Below are 22,844 nucleotides of genomic sequence, written 5' to 3'. Positions count from 1 at the left end.
ACGATGAACAAAGTGCTGGGAATCGGCGATTTTCTCTGTAAACGCTTGGAATCAGCGATTTCTCTATGCAAGCTGACGTAATTTGGTTTGGGGGGGGGAGCCAGCAAGCAAAAACCCGTAAATAATCGAAACCGCAAATGCTGAAACCGCGAATATGGAGGGCAAAGTGTAGAGTGAATGTGAATACCCCTTTTGCTGCTAATTATGAGTAGGATGCAAATATCGCACGGGACTGGACTTTGAGCAACAATGACCCAGGTATTAAGATGATCTTAATATATCTTGTGCGTGTTGATGTAGCTTACTCCTGTTTTTAAATTAACAGGTCAAAATTTCAGAAGCATGGGTGAGTGCTCGGATGACAAAGACCCCAGTGGGTTTGCAGGGAGAAGGCTAAGTGAACCAGCACGCTTTGCATATGCAGCCCTTTGTGCGGTCTCCTTGGGGCAGCTTTTTCAGGAAAAAGAGCAAAGGTATCATTTGTTTAACCTTTTTTGTAGGCTTAGTCTAAAAAGCAAGTAGGGGTGCCGTGTCCTAAAGCTAATACCAAGGAGCAGGAGATCAAACTGGATTCGCTATGAGTGAAAAAAGATCTCCAGAGAGAATTTAAGTCAATTTGTACGTACGGATTCGCTTAGTCGCAGTTTTAAAGCCTGACACCCATTTTCATTTTTCAGGCTATTTTAAGCCCTGTAAGCCCCCCCCCCCCCCTTTAAGCCTTACCTGGTGGTCTAGCGGGTTTTCGGGGCAGGAGCGATCTTCCCACGCTCCTGCCCCGTGCAGATCGCTCACAGGAAATGGCTCGAGAGACTACGGGAGCTCAAGGCAGCCATTTCCTGTGAGCGATCTGCACGGAGCAGGAGCGTGGGAAGATCGCTCCTGCCCCGAAAACCTGCTAGACCACCAGGTAAGGCTTAAGGGGAGGGACTTACAGGGCTTAAAATTGCCGGGGGAAGCGGTGGTTAAGGGCAGAACTGGCCCAAATATTATTCATACTTTTAAATATTTATGGGCTGGCTCTGCCCCTAACCACCACGAATTCAGAGGGGAAGTGTATGTGCATATGTGTGACAATGGGATGGGAGAAGAGAGATCAGAGATGGTGATGTTTATCTTAACCTGATTTTGCTTTATTGCAGGTCCTATAGCATGGAGTTTATTGATGGTTTGGTGAAATGGCTTCAGTTATCAGATTCAGTCATTCCTGCCATGGTAGCATTCGCCAATGGTTTGGGAGGAGAAGGCACAGAGAACTTTGTCCAGTTATTACTAGAGGAACCAGTCCTGAAGGAAAGTCCCGTAATCATTACACAGGTATGTTTATCCCGTTGGCTTGGTCGCGTTGTGGGCTACTTCTGGTTCACGGTGGTTTTAGTCGTATGTATTGAAAAGATCGGTTCATAGACAACGGCGCGAAAGACAAAAGCGCGCGCCGACAATTGAGCGCAGCGCGGAGGCGCACGCCGCACAAAATTACAGTTTTCAGGGGCTCCGACGGGGGTTTTGTTGGGGAACCCCCCCCCAGTTTACTTAATAGACATCGCGCCGGCGTTATGGGGGGTTTGGGGGGTTGTAACCCTCCACATTTTACTGTAAACTGAACTTTTTCCCTAAAAACAGGGAAAAGGTTAAGTTTTCAGTAAAATGTGGGGGGTTACAACCAGTGTTCCCACTAAGCTGCGCTGGCGTGCGCTGGCGCACAAACTATTACATCGCAGCGCACAAGTTTCACGTCACAGCGCACACTCGAGCGGAGGTGAGAGGAAGCGGCGGCGGTCTGCCCTGATCGCCTAAGATGCAGCAGCGGCGGCTCCTTTCATGATCCCCGTAAATTACGGGGATGCCGCCGCTGCTGCATCTTAGGCGATCAGGGCAGACCGCCGCCGCTTCCTCTCACCTCCGCTCGAGTGTGCGCTGTGACGTGAAACTTGTGCGCTGCGATGTAATATTTTGTGCGCCAGCGCACGCCAGCGCAGCTTAGCGGGAACACTGGTTACAACCCCCCACACCCCCCACAACGCGGCGTGATGTCTATTAAGTAAAGTGGGGGGGTTCCCCCCCACGCCCCCCCCGTCGGAGCCCTAAAAACAGTAATTTAGAGCGGCGCGCGCCTTTGTCCCGGTGCGCTTTTGACCTGACACCGAAAAGATCTGTACAGTGTTTTACGCCACTAGCAGTTCTGAGAAAATTCCACTCAAATCAGGCTCAAGGAATAATAAAAATGACCTGAGCACAAGGTTCGAGCAGTGTGTAGGCGTTTTCTTGATTAACCCAAAGAGAAATGGTATAGCAGATGTTCACTCAAAATGGACATATTTCAATGACTAAAATCATTTCTCTTACCTTTGTTGTCTGGTGATTTTCTTTCTAATCTGCTCATTCCCTGACTCTGGTGCTGCTTCCCTGTGCTTTCAGCACCCATCCAGCATCTCTCCCTTCTTCTTTATCCTTCTCTTCCTCCTTCCCTCCCCACACCCCCGGGTCTCACCCTTTCCCTCTCCCTTATTAGGTTTAATATAATACCTTTCTTAAAATAGCAAGGCGGTAGACGTTAGCAATGGCCTAATATTGATGGACTTTCAGCATAGTTGTATTCTTTGAAGATGCAATTTTTTTAGGGGAGTTTTTTCATCAGAAATTAACCATTTAGACCAGGGGTGCCCAGTAGATCGCAAAGGCAACGCGAGTCAATCGTCATGTATGCAGGTCAATTAGGGAAATCCCTTTTATTCAAATTCACCGAGCTTTGGAACAACCTCCATGCCCCGCTACGGAACCTAGGCTCATTCCAATTATTCCGAAAGCATCTGAAAACCTGGCTTTTCTCCAAAACATAAAGCTATCTATTTAAAAGGTAAAGCTAGCTATCCTTTTCTTAACCTCTAATTTCTTATTATGTCCTTCCCTCATTTATTGAATTACCTGTAAACCGTTCCGAGCTCTATCTTTATGGAGATGATGCGGTAGACAAACTTAAGGTTTAGTTTAGTTTCTCTTCCTCTCTTTCTGTTTTTTTCTCTCTCTCTCTTTGTCTCTCTTTTTTTTCTCTCTCTTTTTCTCTCTCTTTGTCTCTCTTTTTTTTCTCTCTCTCTTCCTCTCTTTTTTTCCTCTCTCTCTCTTTCTCATTCTCATTAAAATGCATCATGTATGCAAGTAAATTAGGGAAATCCCTTTTCTTCAAATTCACTGAGCTTTGGAACAACCTCCCTGCCCCGCTGCGGAACCTAGGCTCATTCCAATTATTCCGAAAGCATCTGAAAACCTGGCTTTTCTCCAAAACGTAAAGCTATCTATTTAAAATGTAAAGCTAGCTATCCTCTTCATAACCTCTAATTTCTTATTATGTCTTTCCCTCATTTATTGAATTACCTGTAAACCATGCCGAGCTCTATCTTTATGGAGATGATGTGGTATACAAACTTAAGGTTTAGTTTACTTTAGTTTGGAAACATTGTGGTATGACTGTGAACCATGTTGCATGAAAGGTGCCACTATTTTGTAGTTATGACAATTACATCTGATTGGTGGGGTTTATTTATTTGTTTTTGCTTTCCAGGATCTCATGTCCTTTGCTCTTAAAGATGGTAAGTCTCCTTTTTTTCTTGCAATATATGCCGGGTCTTGATGGTTTCCTTGAGGGGTCTCAAAGTCCCTCCTTGAGGGCCGCAATCCAGTCGGGTTTTCAGGATTTCCCCAATGAATATGCATGAGATCTATATGTATGCACTGCTTTCAATGCATATTCATTGGGGAAATCCTGAAAACCTGACTGGATTGCGGCCCTCAAGGAGGGACTTTGAGATCCTTGCCTTAAGAATTAAAATCTGAAAACTCTTGCAACCTCCTCATTATGTCTAATAAAGACATTTTAGCTGGGAAGCCTTGGATTAACTGCAAATTTTGTAGGTTTGGCTTATTCCCTTCCTAGAGGGTGAGATGGGCTATTCTTGGGTGGCTGGTTAGGTGTTAGGTTTATTTTATGATCTAAATATTTAAAAACTGAAAAGTGAAGTTGTACATTTTTCCCTGTGTATTTTTATGCTTGTGTCTGGGTTTGTTGTAGGGTAGGCTGGGGATTTTTTTCCCCCCTTTTCTAGTATTGTGTGGATCATATGTACCTTCTACATCCAGATACACTTCTCCCTCCGTATTCGCGGTGGATGCGGGCTTCCAATAGACGTGAATATGGAAAAACCGCGAATAACTTTTTATGTTGTTCACGGTTTTAAACAAATGCCATAATTTTTACTAATAAAACCGCAAATAACTAGTGATTTCAGGGCATGCAAGCAATTTGTCAGAGCTCTCGCTACCACCACCACTATTACTGTTCAATGCCAGGATAGAGCAAAACATAACAAGCAAAGGGTCCCCGGCAGCACTTCATGGCAAGACCTTTCACCACAGACACTTTCTTCTATGCCCTGTCCATCGTACCTCCTCTGCCACTGGAATCCCTGGTAGTCCAGAGGTGTAGTGAGCTTTCAGCACTCCTGCCCCGCTGCTATCCCAGTTGGTCGCTGCCACGAGTTCCGGCTTCAGCCGCTGAGCAGTACTGAGCATGCGCATGCTTTGACACTGCTGCTCAATGCTAATCAGCTTCCTGAATGGCTCCCATGCTGACCCCCCCCCTACATGAAAAAATTGACAGGAGGAATACCCACTCCCTCCTACTATGGCAACTCCCCCGCTCCATGAGAGAAAATAGGAGAGATGGCCACTCTAAACCATCCCCTACCCTCACCTTTCCCCCCCCCCAACAAAAAAGGCATGAGGAATGCTTACTGCCTCCTGCCACTGGATGCTCCCCTCCTCCCCCCGGGTACCTTTTTCAGAAGTTGGAAGCAAGAGGGGAGCACAGTTCCTCCAACTTCAAGGCCCGCTGATCCAAAATGACAGGCTTTCCCTCCTCAGTGCATCATGTGATGTATGGGGGCGAGGCCCAAGGCCCTGATTATCTCAGACACCTAAGGCCCCTCCCAAGGCCTGGCATTTCAGTATTAATGAGCTTATGTGAATGGTTGGATCGGAGAATGAGTGATTGTGCAGCAAACCACACGGTGAGCCATTTTCTGCATCCGGCTGGTCAAGGCGACAATCATTAGATGATGGCCGACTTTAGTGCATCTGGCCCTCCGTCCAAGAAATTGATCAGATTCATCTGACAAGACCTACCTTCCCACGCTTGTTTGGGTCTAGAAGCAGCACATTATGGGAGAATTGATCTATGTATACGATTGGATAGGAAATTATGGGAAAGGTAGGAAGCATATCTGTAAGACAGAAGCTGGGCACAGCTTTTGTTCTTGGAGTAGCTGAAACTGCAGCTAATCTGTACGTGAAGGGTCCTGTAGCTACCCATTTTCTGCAAATGCTATCTCCCTGAAGCATTCTTCACAGGCATTTAGAGCAGGCTGTTGATTGACATCCTTAAAATCCATCTTTTTCCTTTCATGCACCCATTACAGGAGCTTTACTTAATTCTAGGTCTACTCCTTGCTACATAAGCATCTTAAACCATTCACAGATAATGCATTCAGTAGAAAGATTTTTGATTCATATCTAAGCTCTTCAGTGATTATGTACAAGATAAGTAGCTTATGAATTGATCAAGGAGTGGGAGAATAGCTTTAATTTTTGGATGGATGTACTAATTTGTATTTCACACTAATTTCTGAACTGTGTTTTGAATGGTTTGCATTTTTATTGAAATCCAGTTTACCTATTTCTATAGATAGACAGAGCAGAATTCTGTTAGAACAAACGCACCGTAGTCCAAACTCTATCCTTTTATGTGAAAAAAATAAAAAGGCCATGTCACGAAAAAGTGGCCATTCTCAACATTTTGGATCTTCTACCTTAGTTATCTTTTCCCAGAGAGAGTCACATGTTGTCCCGACCTGAGGAAGAAGGCTCTGGCTTTTAAAAGCTAGTCAAAAATTGGATTAGGTTCGTCCAGTAAAAAAAAGGCACCATATTATTATTTTTTTTTTTTTGTTTTGTTTTATTTCTGTTCAAGTTTATTAAAATTTGATAAAATGCTAATCATAAATACTAAGAGAGGCATAATCAAAAAGAACGTCTAAGTCCATTTGCGTCCAAGTCGCAAGTCGTCCAAAGTAAAAAATAGCTTAGGACACATTTTTGAAAAATATGTCCAATTTTTTTTTCGTTTCAAAAATCGTCTATCTTTATACCACATTTTCGTCCAACTTTTCGTCGAAGTCAAAAATGCCTAGAATAAGCCCTGTTGGACGTGGGAGGGGTCTGCAAAGTGATGGACCGAACACCCAGACATGGCACCTAAATAGTGGGGTACCTTACAGGGCACTGCTGTGAACTTCACAAAAAGGGTGTCATGTCTTCTCTTCACTACAGCTCCCTTATAGGTCATGGTGAGCCCCCAAACCACCTCCAAAATCCCCTAGACCCACTTATCTATCACCCTAATAGCCCTTATGGCTGCAGGAGCCACTTATATGCCAGTACAAAAGGGTTTTGGAGGTGTACAGGGGATGTTTCAGTATCAATGCAGTGATTACAGAGGCTTATGGGCATGGGGTCTCCTCTCTATGGGTCCCTAACCCACCCCCAAGACGATTTAAGCTGCCTCTGTGCAGGACGACTAAGCCTTCCTATGCCAGGCTGCCAGGTGATGATGTTCTGGAAGCTGAATTTTACAGGTGTGATTACGATTTTTATGAGGTTGGGAGGGGGGGGTCGGTGATCACTGGGGTAGTGTGTGGGGGTCTGTATTATGTGTTTGCAGTGCTTATCTGGTGACTTTAGGTGGGTTTATGTGACTTAGACCATGTTTTAAATGGTCTAAGTCACAACGTCCAAGTTCCGTCTAGGCTCTGTTTTAAAACTTTCGGTTATACATGCTGTACGACTAAGCCTAAGCCTGCCCAAGTCCCACCCAAATCCCGCCCTCGACACTCCTCCTGAAATGTCCCGTTTAACTATGGTCGTTCAGCGGCACTATGAAGGCCTAGGTCGTTTAGAAATACGTCCAAAACCCGGTTTGATTATCGGCACTTGGACGTCTTTCGTTTATGATCGCCCAAGTGCCGACTTAGGCCGGTTTTTGGACGTTTTTCTCTTTTCGATTATGAGCCCCTAAACGTTTGACAATGAAAAATTAAAATGGGAATCAATCACAACTTTACTGACATGAAAATAATAGGAAAGTGGGGCGAATACAATTTTAAAAGGAGAGAGTACAATTAAGGTTAAAAACAAAAGGGAAATAGGAGAAATCATATTGATGTTGAGTATGAGTAAACCGCTAAGAACCCTTAAGGACTATGTGGCCAATAAAGTCCAAATTAAATTTCAAAAGAAGGAGAGGAATTGGGAAAAATTTTGATTGTGGGCCAATTCCTCTCCTTCTTTTGAGTATGAGTAAAAACAGAAAGTGGCAAGAAAGGAGCCAGAGATCGATTAGCAATCATAAGCGTCTTTAAATAGGAAGCTTTTAAGGTTGCCCTTAAATTTATCTGGATTTTGCTCCGCCCTTAAATATGATGGTAACGAATTCCATATTGTAGGGGCTGAAGTTGCAAATGAAGAGGCCCTATGGGTACCAATGATTTTTAGTTCTCAAAGGTTCTTAGGAATAAAAGCAGGTTCTTTGGTGTTCATAGTTTTAAAGGAGATTAAGGCAGTTTTATAGGTCATTCGGTGGTGAATTGGTAACCAATGTGCATTGTTTTTAACAGAGGAGTGACGTGATCAAATTTACCTTTAGCGTGGACTAACCTGGCAACCACACGACTTTTATTCTCTTGTTTGTCAAAGAGAAGAGGTAGAAAGGGTTGAAATTGCGGTCGCATTCTTTGGTTTCTGTTCTGCGCCTGAACTCCACGACCTGTAAACCTTTTGCCAAAGAAACATTTATACAGTAGTGATTTCTGTTTGTTTCTTTGTCTTATGTCAGTTACAGATTGGTTTCATCCGGTTCTTCCTTTATTACTGTTTTTTTATATTTGGTAAAGGTCATCGGCTGCTATAAACTCACAGTAAATGGAATAAGGAAGGGAAAATCAAGCTAGCGTAACACAAAAAGCCCCACAGTATGTATTTGTATATGGTTGCAGGAGGTCTCTAGGCAAGAACACATTGTGCCGGCTTTGAAAAGTTTGCAGTGGCTGCCTTTATACTTCAGAATTCCTTTGAAAATGTTTGTGTTGATATTCAAGTCTTTGCAGAAAATAGGACCAGAGTATTTGTCACAGATTTAAGAGCAGGGTATGGCAAACTGTGTGCCTCCTGAGATTTCAGGTGTGCCGTGACACACTGGTGAGGACGAGAGTCACCCACGCAGGCTGACTACCTACAGGACGTGCCTCTCGTGACAAAAGGCATGTCCTGTAGGCAGTCAGCTGGCACAGATGTCTCGCTTCCGCGCCGGCGTCTCTCCCTGCACCCTCCTTTCCTCTGGGATCCCTCCACCGAAGCAATTCGCACCCAGATGGGCCTCCGTGCATGTGCGGATGTCAACGCAATGACATCACGTGTGCGCGTGATGTCATCGCGTTGACTCCCGGGTGCCTTCCGGCCGGGGCACTGGGTTTAGTGTGCCGCTGGCCGGAAAGTTTGCGAGACAGTGTTCTAGAGCTTTATGGTCTCAAGTTACACAATGACTGACCATGCCAGTGAAATTCAAAGCACATCTTTATCCCAAGTGGTTGGGAGCCTTTTCTGTTGCTGGTCTGTGGGAATAAAATAAAATGCATTGGAACTGAGATTGATCCCAGCAGTGACTGTATTTAAAAACCAGCTTAAGGCCTTCTTTTAATTTGATTTACTTATGGTTATTGGGTTTTCTCCATTCTCTCTTTTATTGATGTCTGAATATAAACAAGTCTTCATAATAACAACAAATCCAAAATCCAGACCCCTCCCAAAAGCCCCCCTTTCCCTCCCTCCTCCCCTCCTCTCCTCCCCCCTTTGAACCCCTTAATTGTAGAAATTCACTGTTCCATTCTCTCTTTTAGGTGATAGATTATGTATATATTTTGTAATCCGTTTAGGTCAGTGGTTCCCAACCCTGTCCTGGAGGAGCCCTAATGAATATGCCTGAAGCAGATTTGCATGCCTGTCACTTCCATTATATGCAAACCTCTCTCATGCATATTCATTAGGGCTAGCCTGAAAACCCGATTGGCCTGGTGGTCCTCCAGGACAGGGTTGGGAACCACTGGTTTAGGTGGTTGCTTGGCCTACTTGCTAAGACATGTCATCTCTATTTTGAAAATAGCAGGTGATCTTCTTATTGATCTGTTTATGTATGCGACCTTTTTGTAGGTTATTATGATGCCCGGGCACGGGTGCTGATCTCTCACATCACAGGGTTGCTGAGAGTTCCTGTGGAAGCAATGGAGATTTTTGAGGAATCATTATTAGAGACCCTCAAGGAGCGAAAACCTGAGCCATCAGAGTAAGACTGACTCTAAAACTGTAATGAAATACTTGGATGCATTATTTTCCTCATTGTCAACTGCACTTCTCCCTCTGTATTCACGGGGGATAGGGGCAGAGCCAACACGCAACTATGGAAAATCATAAATAACTTTTAGGGCTGACTCTGACCCCCGCCTCCCTCCTGTGTCCTGGACCTCCCCAGACCTTACCTAGTGATCTAGTGGTGACGCGGGGCAGGAGCGATCGTCCTACGCTCCTGCCCTGTGCAGAGCCGTAAAAAAAAAAAAGGCTGCCATGAGTTCTCGTGGTTTCACGAGACTACAATGGGAACTCACAGCAGCTACTTTTGTTGACAGCTCTGCACGGGACAGGAGCGTAGGAAGATCGCTCCTGCCCTGCGTCACCACTAGACCACCAGGTAAGATTTGGAGAGGTCCCGGACACAGGAGGGAGGCAGGGATGGATCAGAGGTGGCCTTTAAAAATTACTATCGTTTGGGAGGCAAAAAACCGCGAATAATCAAAGCCGCGAGTAATAAACCCGCAAATACAGAGGGAGAAGTGTAATCATTTATCATCTCTGTAGTACTACTGATATCTGCTTCTTTGATGTCCCAGTCTGTGTCTGTATATGGCCGTTTGGTAGAGGATGGGCTGGGGAGGGCGTCAATGGCTGGGATGGTATAGATGGGCTGCAGTGAGCTTTGACGGAGACTTCAGTAGTTGGAATCAAAGCACTGTACCGGGCAGAGCTTTGGATTCTTGCCCAGAAATAGCTAAGAAGAAAAATTTTTTTAGATTGAATCAGGTTGGGCAGACTGGATGGACGGGTCTTTTATCTGCCGTCATCTACTATGTTACTATAAGCACAAGAGGTTCTATTGGCTCTTTTGTAGCACCTGGAGATACATACAAAATACTAAAAGGCGATGCGGACTTTATTATCCTTATCCCTATGTATGTTACATAGTGGGGTTTCCCAGGGGTCTGTGCTAGGACTGCTGCTTTTTAACTTAAATAAAATAAAAATAAAGCTCATGACGCTGGATCCCAGTTGAGAAGCAAGTTTGGGTGAGTGTGCCACAAAATCTAACAGCTGAAAGAACAGGTCTGATCTTAGAATGCAGTCGTGAAGTTTATTAACACGCCTGCAAGCCTCTTGTCCATGTGAAGCTATGGTTTGTGGATCACTGCTTCAGCCTTGATAGGGCAAGAAAACAAATGCTGAAAAGTTGAATCAAGCTGTTGCCCGCTGACCCTCAGGGTAGAGTTGATCAGTGTGAGAACTGATTTCTTTACTTCAAGATTTTGTTGTCCAGTAGACAGAAAAAAGCTATTAACTATTGTGCAATATGAAAGGAGCTTATGTGCCCCCGAAGTTCAGCCCAGCAGGTTAGCTATCTGTTTCAGTAAAAGATGGAAAACATGGACAATCACACACTGTTTCATGTGCTCATTTCCTATTTCTGCTTAGATTTTAAGATCTTTGGGGGAAAGAGCCAACTACTTTCTATAATTTTATTATCATTTATATTTGTTTATCCTTTATTTTGTATGTCATTTTCAGATGTAAAACTCCGTCACTTGGTTAATGCTTTGTACACACTCCACAGGAGAACAAATCTCCCCAAGACAAATCTCCCCTAATTAGGTAATACAGTACTCTCCCGATATTCGCGGGGGTTCCGTTCTAGGAACCCCCGCAAATGTTGAAAAACCATGAAAATGGTTTTTAGCAAGGGAGACAGGAGTGGGCAGCCGGAGAGGCAGGAGAGGGCAGCTGGAGCGCCGGCAAGTGAAGGAAATAACTCGCGGTATGCTCCGACTGCCTCTTCCTGTACTAAAGTCGGGCCTCACCAATCAGGAGCTTTGACACGGGTAGAGGAGGAAATGAATTGGGAGATAGCAGATTGCGAGACAAGGGTTGCAGACGAGGGAGAGAATGATGTTGCATCGGGGATGGGATCCAGATGCCTGACCAGGAGGTGGAGCCTGGAGTGGAGCTGTGAGCATAAGAGAGATATCAAATGGACACTACAGATATACATATATGCTTTAGGTGGGTGAGAAAAGCAACATTCCTTCAGCACTATAGCATTAAAGGCAAGATCAGAGGGCTGGATGGGGCAGGTAGGAGAGTGAGAGGAACTAGGGGAGGGTTGAAGATTCAGAATACAAGAAGAGGTGCCAGAAGAAAGGAGAAAGAGAGATTGGGGAGGTTTTTAAGAGGGATAGAGGATGGAGAACCAAAAAGGGGAGATGGTAGACTTTGGATGGAGGGAAGGGAAGAAATGGTGCCTATGGAGAGGAGGGGTGATGGAAGAAAACATTGCAGGTGGAGAAGAGAAGGAAAGCTAGAGAAGAAAGACTAGAGGAGATGGTTCTCATGGAAGGGAGGAGATGGTGCCCAAGGAAGGGAAGGGAAGAGACATTTGAGATGGAGGAACAAAAATGGAAGAAAGTTGAATGTGAAAGATTGATAAAGAGCAGGAAGTAAAGCAGGAGAAAAAAAAGGTAAATAGACAGAAAGTCCTGGAAGCAGAGTTGACAGCACAGAGAAGTAGCACCAGAGTTGGGTAACAAGAAGATTAGAAAGATAAAATCATCAAAGGTAAGATAAATGATTTTATTTTTAGTTTAGTCAATGAAATATGTCAATTTTGAGAATTTGCATCTGCTATCTCTATATTGCACTGTGCAGGAGGTGCTTTATGCAATTACTTGTGCAATTAAAAATTTTATTTGTGATTAATCGTGTGATTAAAAATTGTAATCAGTGTACAGCCTTACTAATAACTAATGTTTGCTTTTCTAATGACATTAAATCAATGCAGCAAAGCAATATTCACTTACTGCTTCTTTGCTCAGGACACTCAGAAAAGGCTAGTGCAGCATTAATGTTTGTTTAATGTGTTTTAATGCTTTATTAGTTTTAACGCGTTTGTCTATTAGTCTGTATTAATGTTAACATAAGAATTAATGCAGATTGACCCAATAAAATAAATCATGAGATTTGTGTTAACTCCACCCCGTCCCCCCATAATGTAAAAACGTAACTTCTTTTCCCGGGTCTCGCTGTTATTAAAAGTAAGTTGTATGTTGGCTATCCCTGTGAGGATATCCAGATAAGTGAATCCGATCACCAGACGTGTCCTTGCATTCTTCACCTGCTGTTCAGCAGCATGGGGACAGGTGTGTGTTCACAGGGTATGGAGTTGGGTGGGTCCCGGGTCCACTGGGCCACCAGGAACACCGGTCAGGAACACCGGTGAGGAAAAGTAAAACAAAAAGTGATAACAATTTTGCACTGTCATTTAGATCAGGATCAATTTAAAATTTAACTTTGTGCATGCATTCTGCAAACCCGTCATATTGCCCCTTAGCTCATTGATTTTATGGCATATTTTTCCACATTAAAAAATTTTACTGCATCAAAGTAACTCAGTATATGGCGGCATATAAAAACTCTATGAGTGGGTCTATCAGCCAATCACTTCTAGCAAACCAAACCACACGAATAATAAATGTCAATTTAGAGATAGGGACGCTCTCAGTGTGAGGTTATTAGCGACGGGAGAACAAACTCCAGCGCTTCCACTTACAAAGGCGAAGGTGAGCCACCCCGCCTGCACACCATCATCGGGCGTCCCTAGTGTGCAAAATCAATAGTGCAGAATTAATATAATAAATAAGTCACAAACTGTGAAGAAGTGAGAGAGTGAACAAACTGAAAACCCACTCATAGAGTCCTCCCCAGCCTGATCCCCAAGATGTAAAATGAAACCACAGCCAACTTAGCTTTTAAAACGAGCCAAATGAAGTCAATGAAAATTGCAGGAGACCAGAATAGTCCTTGGATCAACCGGTTTCGGGTGGAACCCTTCATCAGGATCATATGGCTGGAGCAGAACCGGCTGGGAGTGCCCAATGATGGTGTGCAGGCGGGGTGATTCACCTTCGCCTTTGTAAGTGGAAGCGCTGGAGTTTGTTCTCCCGTCGCTAATAACCTCACACTGAGAGCGTCCCTGTCTCTAAATTGACATTTATTATTAGTGTGGTTTGGTTTGCTAGAAGTGATTGGCTGATAGACCCACTCATAGAGTCCTTATTGACATTTTTGCCTCTCTTTTTGTATCTTTTTAAGCACCTTTTGGCAAACGTCGAGGAGTTTATAGTATTGGCATATAAAAACTAGCCTAGTCCCTCTGGAAGAGTTTCAGCACTGAAGCTACGATGTGTGGGGTCCCACGGCAACAAGAGGACACCCGTGGAAAATCAGAGGCGGGAAACTGCACGGTGACACCAGGAAATTCTTTTTCACCGAAAGGGTGGTGGATCGCTGGAATGGTCTTCCACTTCAGGTGATTGAGGCCAACAGCGTGCCTGATTTTAAGGCCAAATGGGATCGACACGTGGGTTCTATTCGCAAAGTAAAGGCAGGGGAGGGTCATTAGGGTGGGCAGACTGGATGGGCCTTGGCCCTTATCTGCCGTCGATTTCTATGTGCATCGGTGCGAGAACTTGTACGAGGGGCCACTGGAAAGTTCTCAGCCCGGCAAGGTTGGGGCAGCCTCCATCGAGGGCTATACATTTAGGCCCAAATTCTGGAACCGGCGCCTGATGTTGGGCACCTATTTCCGAGGCACCCATCTGGATAGGCGCCTCTCGAAATTGGATAACGAGCTCAATCAAGAAAGCGCGATTCTGCAACGAGGCGCCTCTAAAAATTTAGGTGGGCTTCAAAAAAATAGGCGCCATGCATGTTAGGCGTGGGCGTGACTTACAGAATCACTGCTCTTAAGCGTGCTTAAGCGCTCGCATGGGCGCCTAATTTTTAGTTTATTGGACAAATCCAAAATAGGTGCCGCTCAGCGTGATTCACTAAACGGCACCCAGTTTTACTTGAATCACGCTGAACGGTGCCTACGTCGGCACCTGACTTTTGGGCGCTTCTTATAGAATTTGCCCTTTAGTCCAGTGATTTTCCACTTTTTTTGTTCCGTTGAAAATATGGAACGAAAAAAGTGGAAAATCGCTGGACTAAGTAGACTGTATAGATGTCGATGGAGGTCTTTTAGGGGGAGGGTTCTTTGAGTGGGCAGACTTGTTGGGCGGTCGGCCCTTTTCTGCCGTCATACTCTTATGTATTCTATGCCTCAGATTTGTTGGTTGGGCTGAGAATTTCCCATCAGCCACTCGTACATCATTATGGCCTGATTCTCAAGAAAGATCTAATTTCTCACACCATCATAGTTTCAGTGCTGAAACTCTTTCAGATGGACAATGCTCGTTTTTCTAGGCCGCTTTTCAGCAGCCCCTCATCATTTCATCTCTCCTGTGCATTTATTTTGGCGGATCCGAATTTATTCTTATGGATTTTGAGTGCTTTTGGTATAGTTGGGAGGATGAAAACTTGGCTTGAGGGACTTTTTTTTTTTTTACAAGGAGATCAAATAGAGTTAAGATATCTGGAATTTTTTTAGTGGTCTAAGATTGATTGATTTGTCCTATAAGCGTAGCTGTGAAATTGCTGGATTGTATTTTTACATTTTCCATCTGTTAATCAGTGTTTTAATGCAGTCTCTAGGAACTAATTAAGTTCCTAATGAACTGGGATCAAAGCATTTATGTGAATGATATAACCATATTGATCCCAGTTACCCAGAATATTGAAAATGAAGTGATTAAGATTCAAGATTGCTTAGATTAAAAGAAAACTAAGTTGGTTTTCTTATTTTTTTCTAAATTAGATAGAAAACTAAGTTCTTTTTGATAGGGCATGACACTAATTTACCAGCCATCCCACATCTAATAATAGTTCTGTTACGTCCCTTCCAGATTCCATACTCTAGGTGTTCAATTCCTTCCCGCATTCTGGTTGTTTCAGATCTATACACTTTTCTGTGCAAGTGCTCCTCCTACCTCAGAAAGAGAGTTAAAGCCCCCTGTAGTTTCAATTTCTGCAAGCAATCCATGTAGAAGTCTTCTGATCTGCTCTGCATTATTTTCTTATTTTGGTTGCTTAAAGTTCATTTTTTTCGGTGGCTTGAGTGCCATAGGACCCCTTACGGTGGTGTCTGCCAGAGTAAAGGACACAGTCCCACAGAGCTGGGCTGCTGCTTCACAGAGAAACTTTGGTGGACTTGTGGAGCTAGCTTGCTATGTGCCACCTTTCTCGGACTCAGGGTCCATTCCCTTGGGAGTTCGTTTGCCCCCTGACCTTGTCAAGGGTTTAAGTGCAGGCTATATGTGACCTGTGTAAAAGTTCCTCCAGGTTTCAGGGCGCAGGCTGCATTTCCCGCTCCCAGTCATGTGGAGAAATTCTGTGGGGATGAAGGGTACAGTCGGAGTCCCTCCAACTGCCAGTTTGAATATTTTCAAGTCTGGTCATTTTGGAGCAATTCTGAGGCAGAAAATCTGTTTCTTCCATTCAGCTGTAGTGTACAGAGCTGGCAGGCAGGCACTTCAAAGACTATGAAAACTCCTCCATTATTTCCTATAGGAGGTTAGGAGTAGTCTGCAAAACTCATTTTTGAGAGTTTCTGAGAGTGGAGTTCAGGTCCCCCACCTCCCCAAACCCCAGATTGCTATTTTTTATTCTTGAAAAGTGTTTATTTTCGCCCATTTGGGCACAAATTTGCTAGCGGCGGCGGCCATCTTGGATTTTAATCAATCTTTTTTTTCTAAGCTTGATTTCTGCCTCAAGACTCCTCGATTTTTGTTGAAAATCAGTAGAGATGGTCTCATCAGCCCGTATTTTGTTGAATGCATGTCTGGATTGCGCCAGATTGGTGCCGAATCAGCGTCTGTGTACCACGTGCTTCAGCACATTGGAGGAGGGAGCAGGAGCTTCAGGCTTTGCCTCCTCAGGGTCTTCCAGGGCTGGGGAGCTGACCTGGATCTGTGATGTGGGAAAAATGTGATGAGGGTGTGGACAAGGGTTTTGGTAGTGTGCTTAGAAAGGAAGGGTCAGATTTTTGTAATATTATAGAGGAAGAAGTAGCAGGTTGTTATATCTGGGCAGTGAAGGAGAGAGAGGAGTCAAAGAGGACCCCGAGGTTGCAAGCAGACAAAACAAGGAGGATGAGAGTGTTGTCCATGGGGGAAGTGGGGAGGCAGGTTTAGGCGGGAAGATGAGCAGCTCTATTTTAGCCATGTTCAGTTTTAGATGGTGGTGAGACATCCAGTCGGCAGTGTCGGACAGGCAGGCTGAGACTCTGGTCTGGGTTTCAGTAGCGATATCTGGGGTGGAGAGGTAGATCTGGGAGTCAAGTGTGCCATACTGGGAGAGACCAAAGGTCTATCAAGCCCAGTATCCTGTTTCCAACAGTGGTCAACCCAGGTCCCAAAACCTAGCTAGATCCCAAGTAGTAAAACAGATTTTATGCTGCTTATCATAGGAATAAGCAGTGGATTTCCCCAAGCCACCTCAATAATGGGTTATGGACTTTTGTTTTAGTAAAGATAGCACTGTTTGCTATGCCAGCCCCTGTGTGCATTGACCCTAAAGTCATTATCACACAACTTTCTTTTATCTGTTTCTTGTGTTTTTCCTATGTTGTTCTGAAGTTATTTGCACACGTTAAAGTTAACTGACCGTGCAGTCCACTGTGCATGCTGACGTTTTATATTTGCTAACATTCACCTAGCACTGTTTGGACACAGCAATCTGAATGATATCAGTAACTAACATGGTGTAAATAGATTTTATTGTTCTACTTGGCTTCTGTGCAGTAGAAGGCAATTGAGAAACTGGCTAGAATCACTTATTACTTTGAGTTATGGCAATAGTCTACCTGCGAAAATTGGCTGCTTCCTTGTCTAGGAGTCCAGATGCCTAGTTATTTATAGCTGACTGCATTCCCTGTTGAAGGCAAGCTGCAGAAGAAGTCAGAACATCTCCTTTAAAACTTGCTATATGGACTACAAGCAAAGGAGTTGGAATTTTGACTTTTGTGGATGAAAGACAGTAGGCCTTGAAATCTAATGATTATTTCTTGCCACAGGTAATGGCATTGAGGCTTGTTCTAGTCATGTAGTTGGGTAGATTGGAAGGAAGATGCTGATCATCAAGGTTGACCTTCTTCAAATTATCTAAAGGTTTATCCTATGTAGTAATTAACAGTAAAATGAAAATAAAAACTAATTAGCATCTGTAAAGCAAGGAAGAGTGTTCCCACCACGGGCTCCGATGACCCATAAGGACCATGGGGTGCAATGATGATCCGTGAAACCCCATTTTGCTTAGAACGCCTAAGTCAGAAAAGAGATGTTCAAGTTGAGGTGTTCAGGGTTTGTGGAACTTGGTAGGAGCACGTGGACATAGCAGGAGTACGTGGACATGGCAGGAGTACGTGGACATAGCAGGAGTACGTGGACATGGCAGGAGTACGTGGACATGGCAGGAGTACGTGGACATGGCAGGAGTACGTGTGTATTTGCTGACAGAAAAATTAAGTGCGCAAAAAAAGTGGCTTCACAAATACCCATTTAACTGCCAGATTTTGTAAACCTGCAGCTATATACTTGGAGCCAAGTACAACACTTCAGATTTTTAATATTTTAGATGTATTTTTTAAGGCAAGAAGGATAAACACAGCTACCCCCTCACTTTGCTTCTCTAAATCCCAGGAACAAGCAGTTTGTTCACACTTTGCATGAGTCAGATTTGGGCTGAGATTAGATGTGAGATTTTAGTCACCTTCCCAAATCTGAGTTCAAGGGTGAATTACAAACAGGTATACAAGTTATTTGGAGGCGCTGCAAATGCCAACATGGAATTTTTTTTTTAAATATCCAAGTATTCCCCTTTTAAAATGGGAAACACGTGTATATTTTAAATGTCCATCCACACCAAGCCCATACCAGGCCCCTTGAAACATTTATTTATTCAATTTTCTGTACCGTTCTCCCAGGGGAGCTCAGAATGGTTTCGGCGATACCACTTTGGCCGCTTCTTTTTGGACGAAGAGACTCACAGTTCTCAGCACTTTGCAAGTTCATAATACCATAATACCTGAGAAGGCGATGGTATTGCCGAAACTTAGATCTTAGTTGGGACTTTGTCTTTTGGAACTTTGCTCGTTTTAAGACTTGTTATAAAACTTTGATACAAACTGCAACTAAAGGATTTGTGACCACAGGTTGGATTTGATATCTCCAGTGCTTCTCTTTGTTGGTTTTAAAATTTATCCATGTAAATGGAGAAAAAGCTGTGAGCATTCTTGCAATAAGCCCAAACGTTAAGATTCTGTTGCTCATTTGAAGGGATCTATCCTAAAAGGTTGAAAAAAATTGCTTATTTTTAAGGCTGGATATAACATTTTAAACCTTATAGATGACAAATAGTTTTTGAGTCGGAGATTGTACAAGCCTCTTATTTGCAGAAACATCAGTTGGGCTATTTTTACAATATTTCCCTGTGTCTCTAGGAAACGTTAGAGTTTTTGCAATAAAGAAAGTGGAAGCAATTAGATATGATTTCCAATAAAACAATAAAAGCAATACTTCTACAATAAAACCCCTGTCTTGCGTGCAGTAACTAGTGTATAATCTTGTTGGAAAAAAGCCTTTTTCCTCTTGATACTATCACGAATCAGGTGATTGACTGACTGTCATGGTGTGCCATGTCCTGTCCTTGTTTTGATGACAGTGGCAGGAATAAAGAGATGAACTTGACTTACCTTCATCTTCCATTGTAAATGGAATACAATTCTGAGCCATGGAAGTATACTTGCCACTGAGTCTTCTTTGTGTATTCAATATATTCCCAAATAAGAAAAATGCTGTCTCAGCTGGAGATCTTGATGGGATGCATCCGAGGGTATTCAAAGAACTCAGAGAGGTTTTGGCAGCTCTGTTGGCTGACCTTTTCAACACTAGGGTCTAGAATGGTCCTGGAGGACTGGAGAAGGGCAGATGTGGTCCCTTTTCACAAAAGCAGAAGGAAGGAAGGAAGTTGGGAATTACAGGCTTGTTAGTTTGACCTCAGTGGTGAGTAAACTGATGGAAATACTTCTTAAGTTTTTCAAGTTTCAAGTTTTTTATTTATTCTTGATTAATCGCTTTCTCTAATTCAAAGCGATGTACAAATCCAAATTTAGTTAAAAGAGAGCAAACAAACAGACAAACCAAACATAGGGATTTACAATTCTTACAAAGGTTAAAACTTATTAAACTACATTGGGTAAAAATGGGGTTATGAAATACATTCGTTATATAAAAGATTAAACATAGGAAAACACATTAGGAAAAATAATAACTAAAAAGTCAGGAATTAAAAGCATCATTAAATCAGGAATTAAAAGCATCATTAAAAAGAAATGTTTTTAATAATGACTTGAATTTTACTAAATCTTGTTCGTTCCGTATAAAAATTGGAAGAGCATTCCAGGTTTGAGGGGCTGTTATGGAAAATATAAATTGTCGCCTTGTATTGATCAATTTCAATGAAGGTATTGTTAATAAATTTTGATCAGTAGATCTTAATGTTCTAGTAGGATGGTAAGGTATTAAAAGTTTATGAATAAAAGCAGGAGTCTTATATAATAGTGTTTTAAATGTAAGTAAACAGATTTTATAAGTTATTCTATGGATGACAGGTAGCCAATGTGCTTTTTCAAGTAGGGGAGTAACATGATCAAATTTTTTAGATTTTGTAATGAGTTTTATAGAGACATTCTGTATTATTTGTAAACGTTTGATTTCATTTAAAGCAATACCTCTAAAAAGAGAATTACAATAATCTATTTTTGATATGATTAATGAGTGGATAAGAATGTTTAAAGATTGTGCATTCAGAAATTTTGAAATGGATCTAATTTGTCGTAATCTGTAAAATGAAGTTTTAACAATATAACTTATATGGTCATGAAAGTTTAATTTGGAATCAATAATTACTCCTAATATTTTCGTTTTATTGACTATCTGTAAAGGAATATTTCTTATAGTAATAGGGGTGACCAGTGTGGGATTATCCTTCCAAGGAAAAATCATCAAATTTGTTTTTTTTATATTAAGGGCCAGTTTATTAGTATTCAGCCAATCCTGAACTTGATCGAGTTTCTTACTAATCTCATGTATATCTGAAATATTATCCGTATCTACAGGGTGTAACAGCTGAATATCGTCAGCGTATCCGAAAACTTGAAAACCTATAGATTGGCACAATGTAAGGAGTGGTGCTAGAAAGATATTAAATAGTAGAGGAGAAAGAATAGACCCTTGAGGAACACCGAAAGTGGATGAAATAGGATTAGATATAGATTCTTTAAAGAAAACAGATGAAGAGCGATCTGTAAAATAAGAATTAAACCAAGAAAGAATTTGATCCGTGATCCCAATAGATTGAAGTCGGTTTATGAGAAGTTTATGATCAATTGTATCAAATGCTGCGGAAAGATCTAGTGAAATTAATAAAGTAGTTTTGTGATGGTCGAGAAAATAATGAATGGATGTAGTTAAGCAGAGGATTGTGAGATTTTTAGAATTGAATGGATTACAGGGCCCTAGGCAGCATGATTTTACTAGAGACAAGTCATGTCCTATAAATCTGATTGATTTCTTCGAATCATTGACAAAACAGTTGGATATGGAAGGTGCGCTAGATGTGGTGTACTTGGATTTTAGCAGATTCTTTGACACAGTTCCACATAGATGACTGGTAGATAAACGGTGTGCCTTCAGTATGGCCCCTGAAGTGACTGACTGGGTTAATAATAATAGCTTTATTTATTCCTTTCAGTTCAAGACGGTTTACAACAAGAGAGGCTGCATGAATGCAGCGGTTACATCGTGAGCATGAAGTAGGAGTAAACTAGCAGGCGTATAACATAATTATATATATCAGGAGATAGGAGCATGCAAGTAGACGTAGAGGAAATCGTTTGAGGAAGTTTAAACAAATTTGTCAAACAAATTTCTTCAAGGAAGATTCAACCACCAAGGATTGGTGAGAAAGCTGAGAACTTTCGAACCTCCTAACTGGGATCGTCCGGTAGTGGGACTCCAACTTGGAGGGAATAGCCGGGACCACATAAGGGGTCTCCAGGTTCCGCAGGAAAGTTTGCCAGAGAACCTGGTGCAGAGGCAAGCGTAGCGCCTCACAGGGCGGATGAGTAACCCCCATCTCCACCAGGAATTCCTGGGAATAATGAGACTCCGACCGGAGGTCCAGGTTCAAAGCCTTGCCCATGTCAGCAATGAAACGAGTGAAGGAAGAGTAGTTATTTGGAGAGAACTGAGATACAAGTGTTTTTCTACTGGAGGTGTTTATACTAAGGTGGGGGTTTTTTGATACTCTGAAAGAAAAGCAGGAAAGAGGGAATATGATTGAACCGTTTAAATATCTCCGAGGCATTAATGTACAGGAGGTGAGCCTTTTTCAAATGAAAGAAAACTCCAGACTGAGAGGACATGGTATGAAGTTAAGAGATTATAGGCTCAGGAGTAATCTGAGAAAATACTTTTTTTACAGAAAGGGTAGAATAGAAAGTGTGGGACAGGCCTGTGGGAGGGAGTTTTCAGGGAGAATAGTAGATAGTGGATGCTGAGGATGAGCAGACTGGGTGGATGGGCCATTTGACTGGTCGCCGTACCTTAAGAAGGATATGGCAATACTAGAGAGGGTCCAGAGAAGAGCAACAAAAATGATTAAGGGCATTTAAAACCTTTCATATGATGAGAGGCTAAAGAAGCTGGGGCTCTTTTCCCTGGAAAAGCAGAAGCTTAGAGGGGACATGATAGAAACTTACAAGATCATGAAGGGTATAGAGAAGGTAGAGAGGGACAGATTCTTCAGACTGGCGGGGGCAACAAGAACAAGAGGGCACTCAAAAAAATTGAAGGGAGACAGATTCAGAACAAATGCTAGGAAGTTCTTCACTCAGAGGGTGGTGGACACCTGGAATGCGCTTCCAGAGGAGGTGGTAGAGCAGAGTACAATTTTGGGTTTCAAAAAGGGGTTGGATAAGTTCCTGAAGGAAAAGGGGATTGAAGGGTACAATTAGAGGAATACTAAACAGGACAATGGTAAGTAAAAGATCACTTACAGGTCATTGACCTGGGGGGCCGCCGCGGGAGCTGACTGCTGAGCACGATGGACCTAAAGTCTGACTCAGCAGAGGCGATGCTTATGTGCTTATCTGCCATCATATGTCTATGTTTTCTGGATCTGGTCCATTCATGTGCACATCTCGGAAAGTAAGATTCATTAGTGCTGTGTGTAATTTCTTTGTTCTTTTAACTCTTATTGGTGCCTTTTTGAATCCTTTATTCGGCATTTCATTGTTCAATTGCTGAAATATTTTTTGTATTGTGACTATCGCAGGAACTTTTAGTTGGGATCTTTAGTGTTGTTTGATTTTGCACTCAATTGAGAAGGTGACCTGGGTGTTTCCAGAATCTCGAGTAGGAACTATT

The 22,844-nt window shown here is 42.8% G+C and overlaps 1 protein-coding gene across 6 annotated transcripts in view; it reads left to right on the top strand.

Moving 5' to 3' along the window:
- The window catches only part of TMCO4 (transmembrane and coiled-coil domains 4), an 89,413-nt gene that overhangs the window by 3,211 nt on the left and 63,358 nt on the right, over positions 1-22,844 (top strand). For all 6 annotated transcript variants that reach the window (XM_033922092.1, XM_033922091.1, XM_033922090.1 and 3 more), the window contains exons 2-5: positions 326-473; positions 1,140-1,314; positions 3,557-3,584; positions 9,310-9,442. In XM_033922092.1, the coding sequence (XP_033777983.1) occupies positions 343-473; positions 1,140-1,314; positions 3,557-3,584; positions 9,310-9,442 (467 nt within the window). In that variant the 5' untranslated portion in view covers positions 326-342. The remainder of the gene's footprint in view (positions 1-325; positions 474-1,139; positions 1,315-3,556; positions 3,585-9,309; positions 9,443-22,844) is intronic.

The sequence above is a fragment of the Geotrypetes seraphini genome, chromosome 15 (genome assembly GCF_902459505.1).
Source record: "Geotrypetes seraphini chromosome 15, aGeoSer1.1, whole genome shotgun sequence".
In the NCBI taxonomy this organism is placed as follows: domain Eukaryota; kingdom Metazoa; phylum Chordata; class Amphibia; order Gymnophiona; family Dermophiidae; genus Geotrypetes; species Geotrypetes seraphini.
The sequence above is the reverse complement of the archived record's forward strand: the minus strand, read 5'-3'. Positions and strand labels throughout refer to the sequence as shown.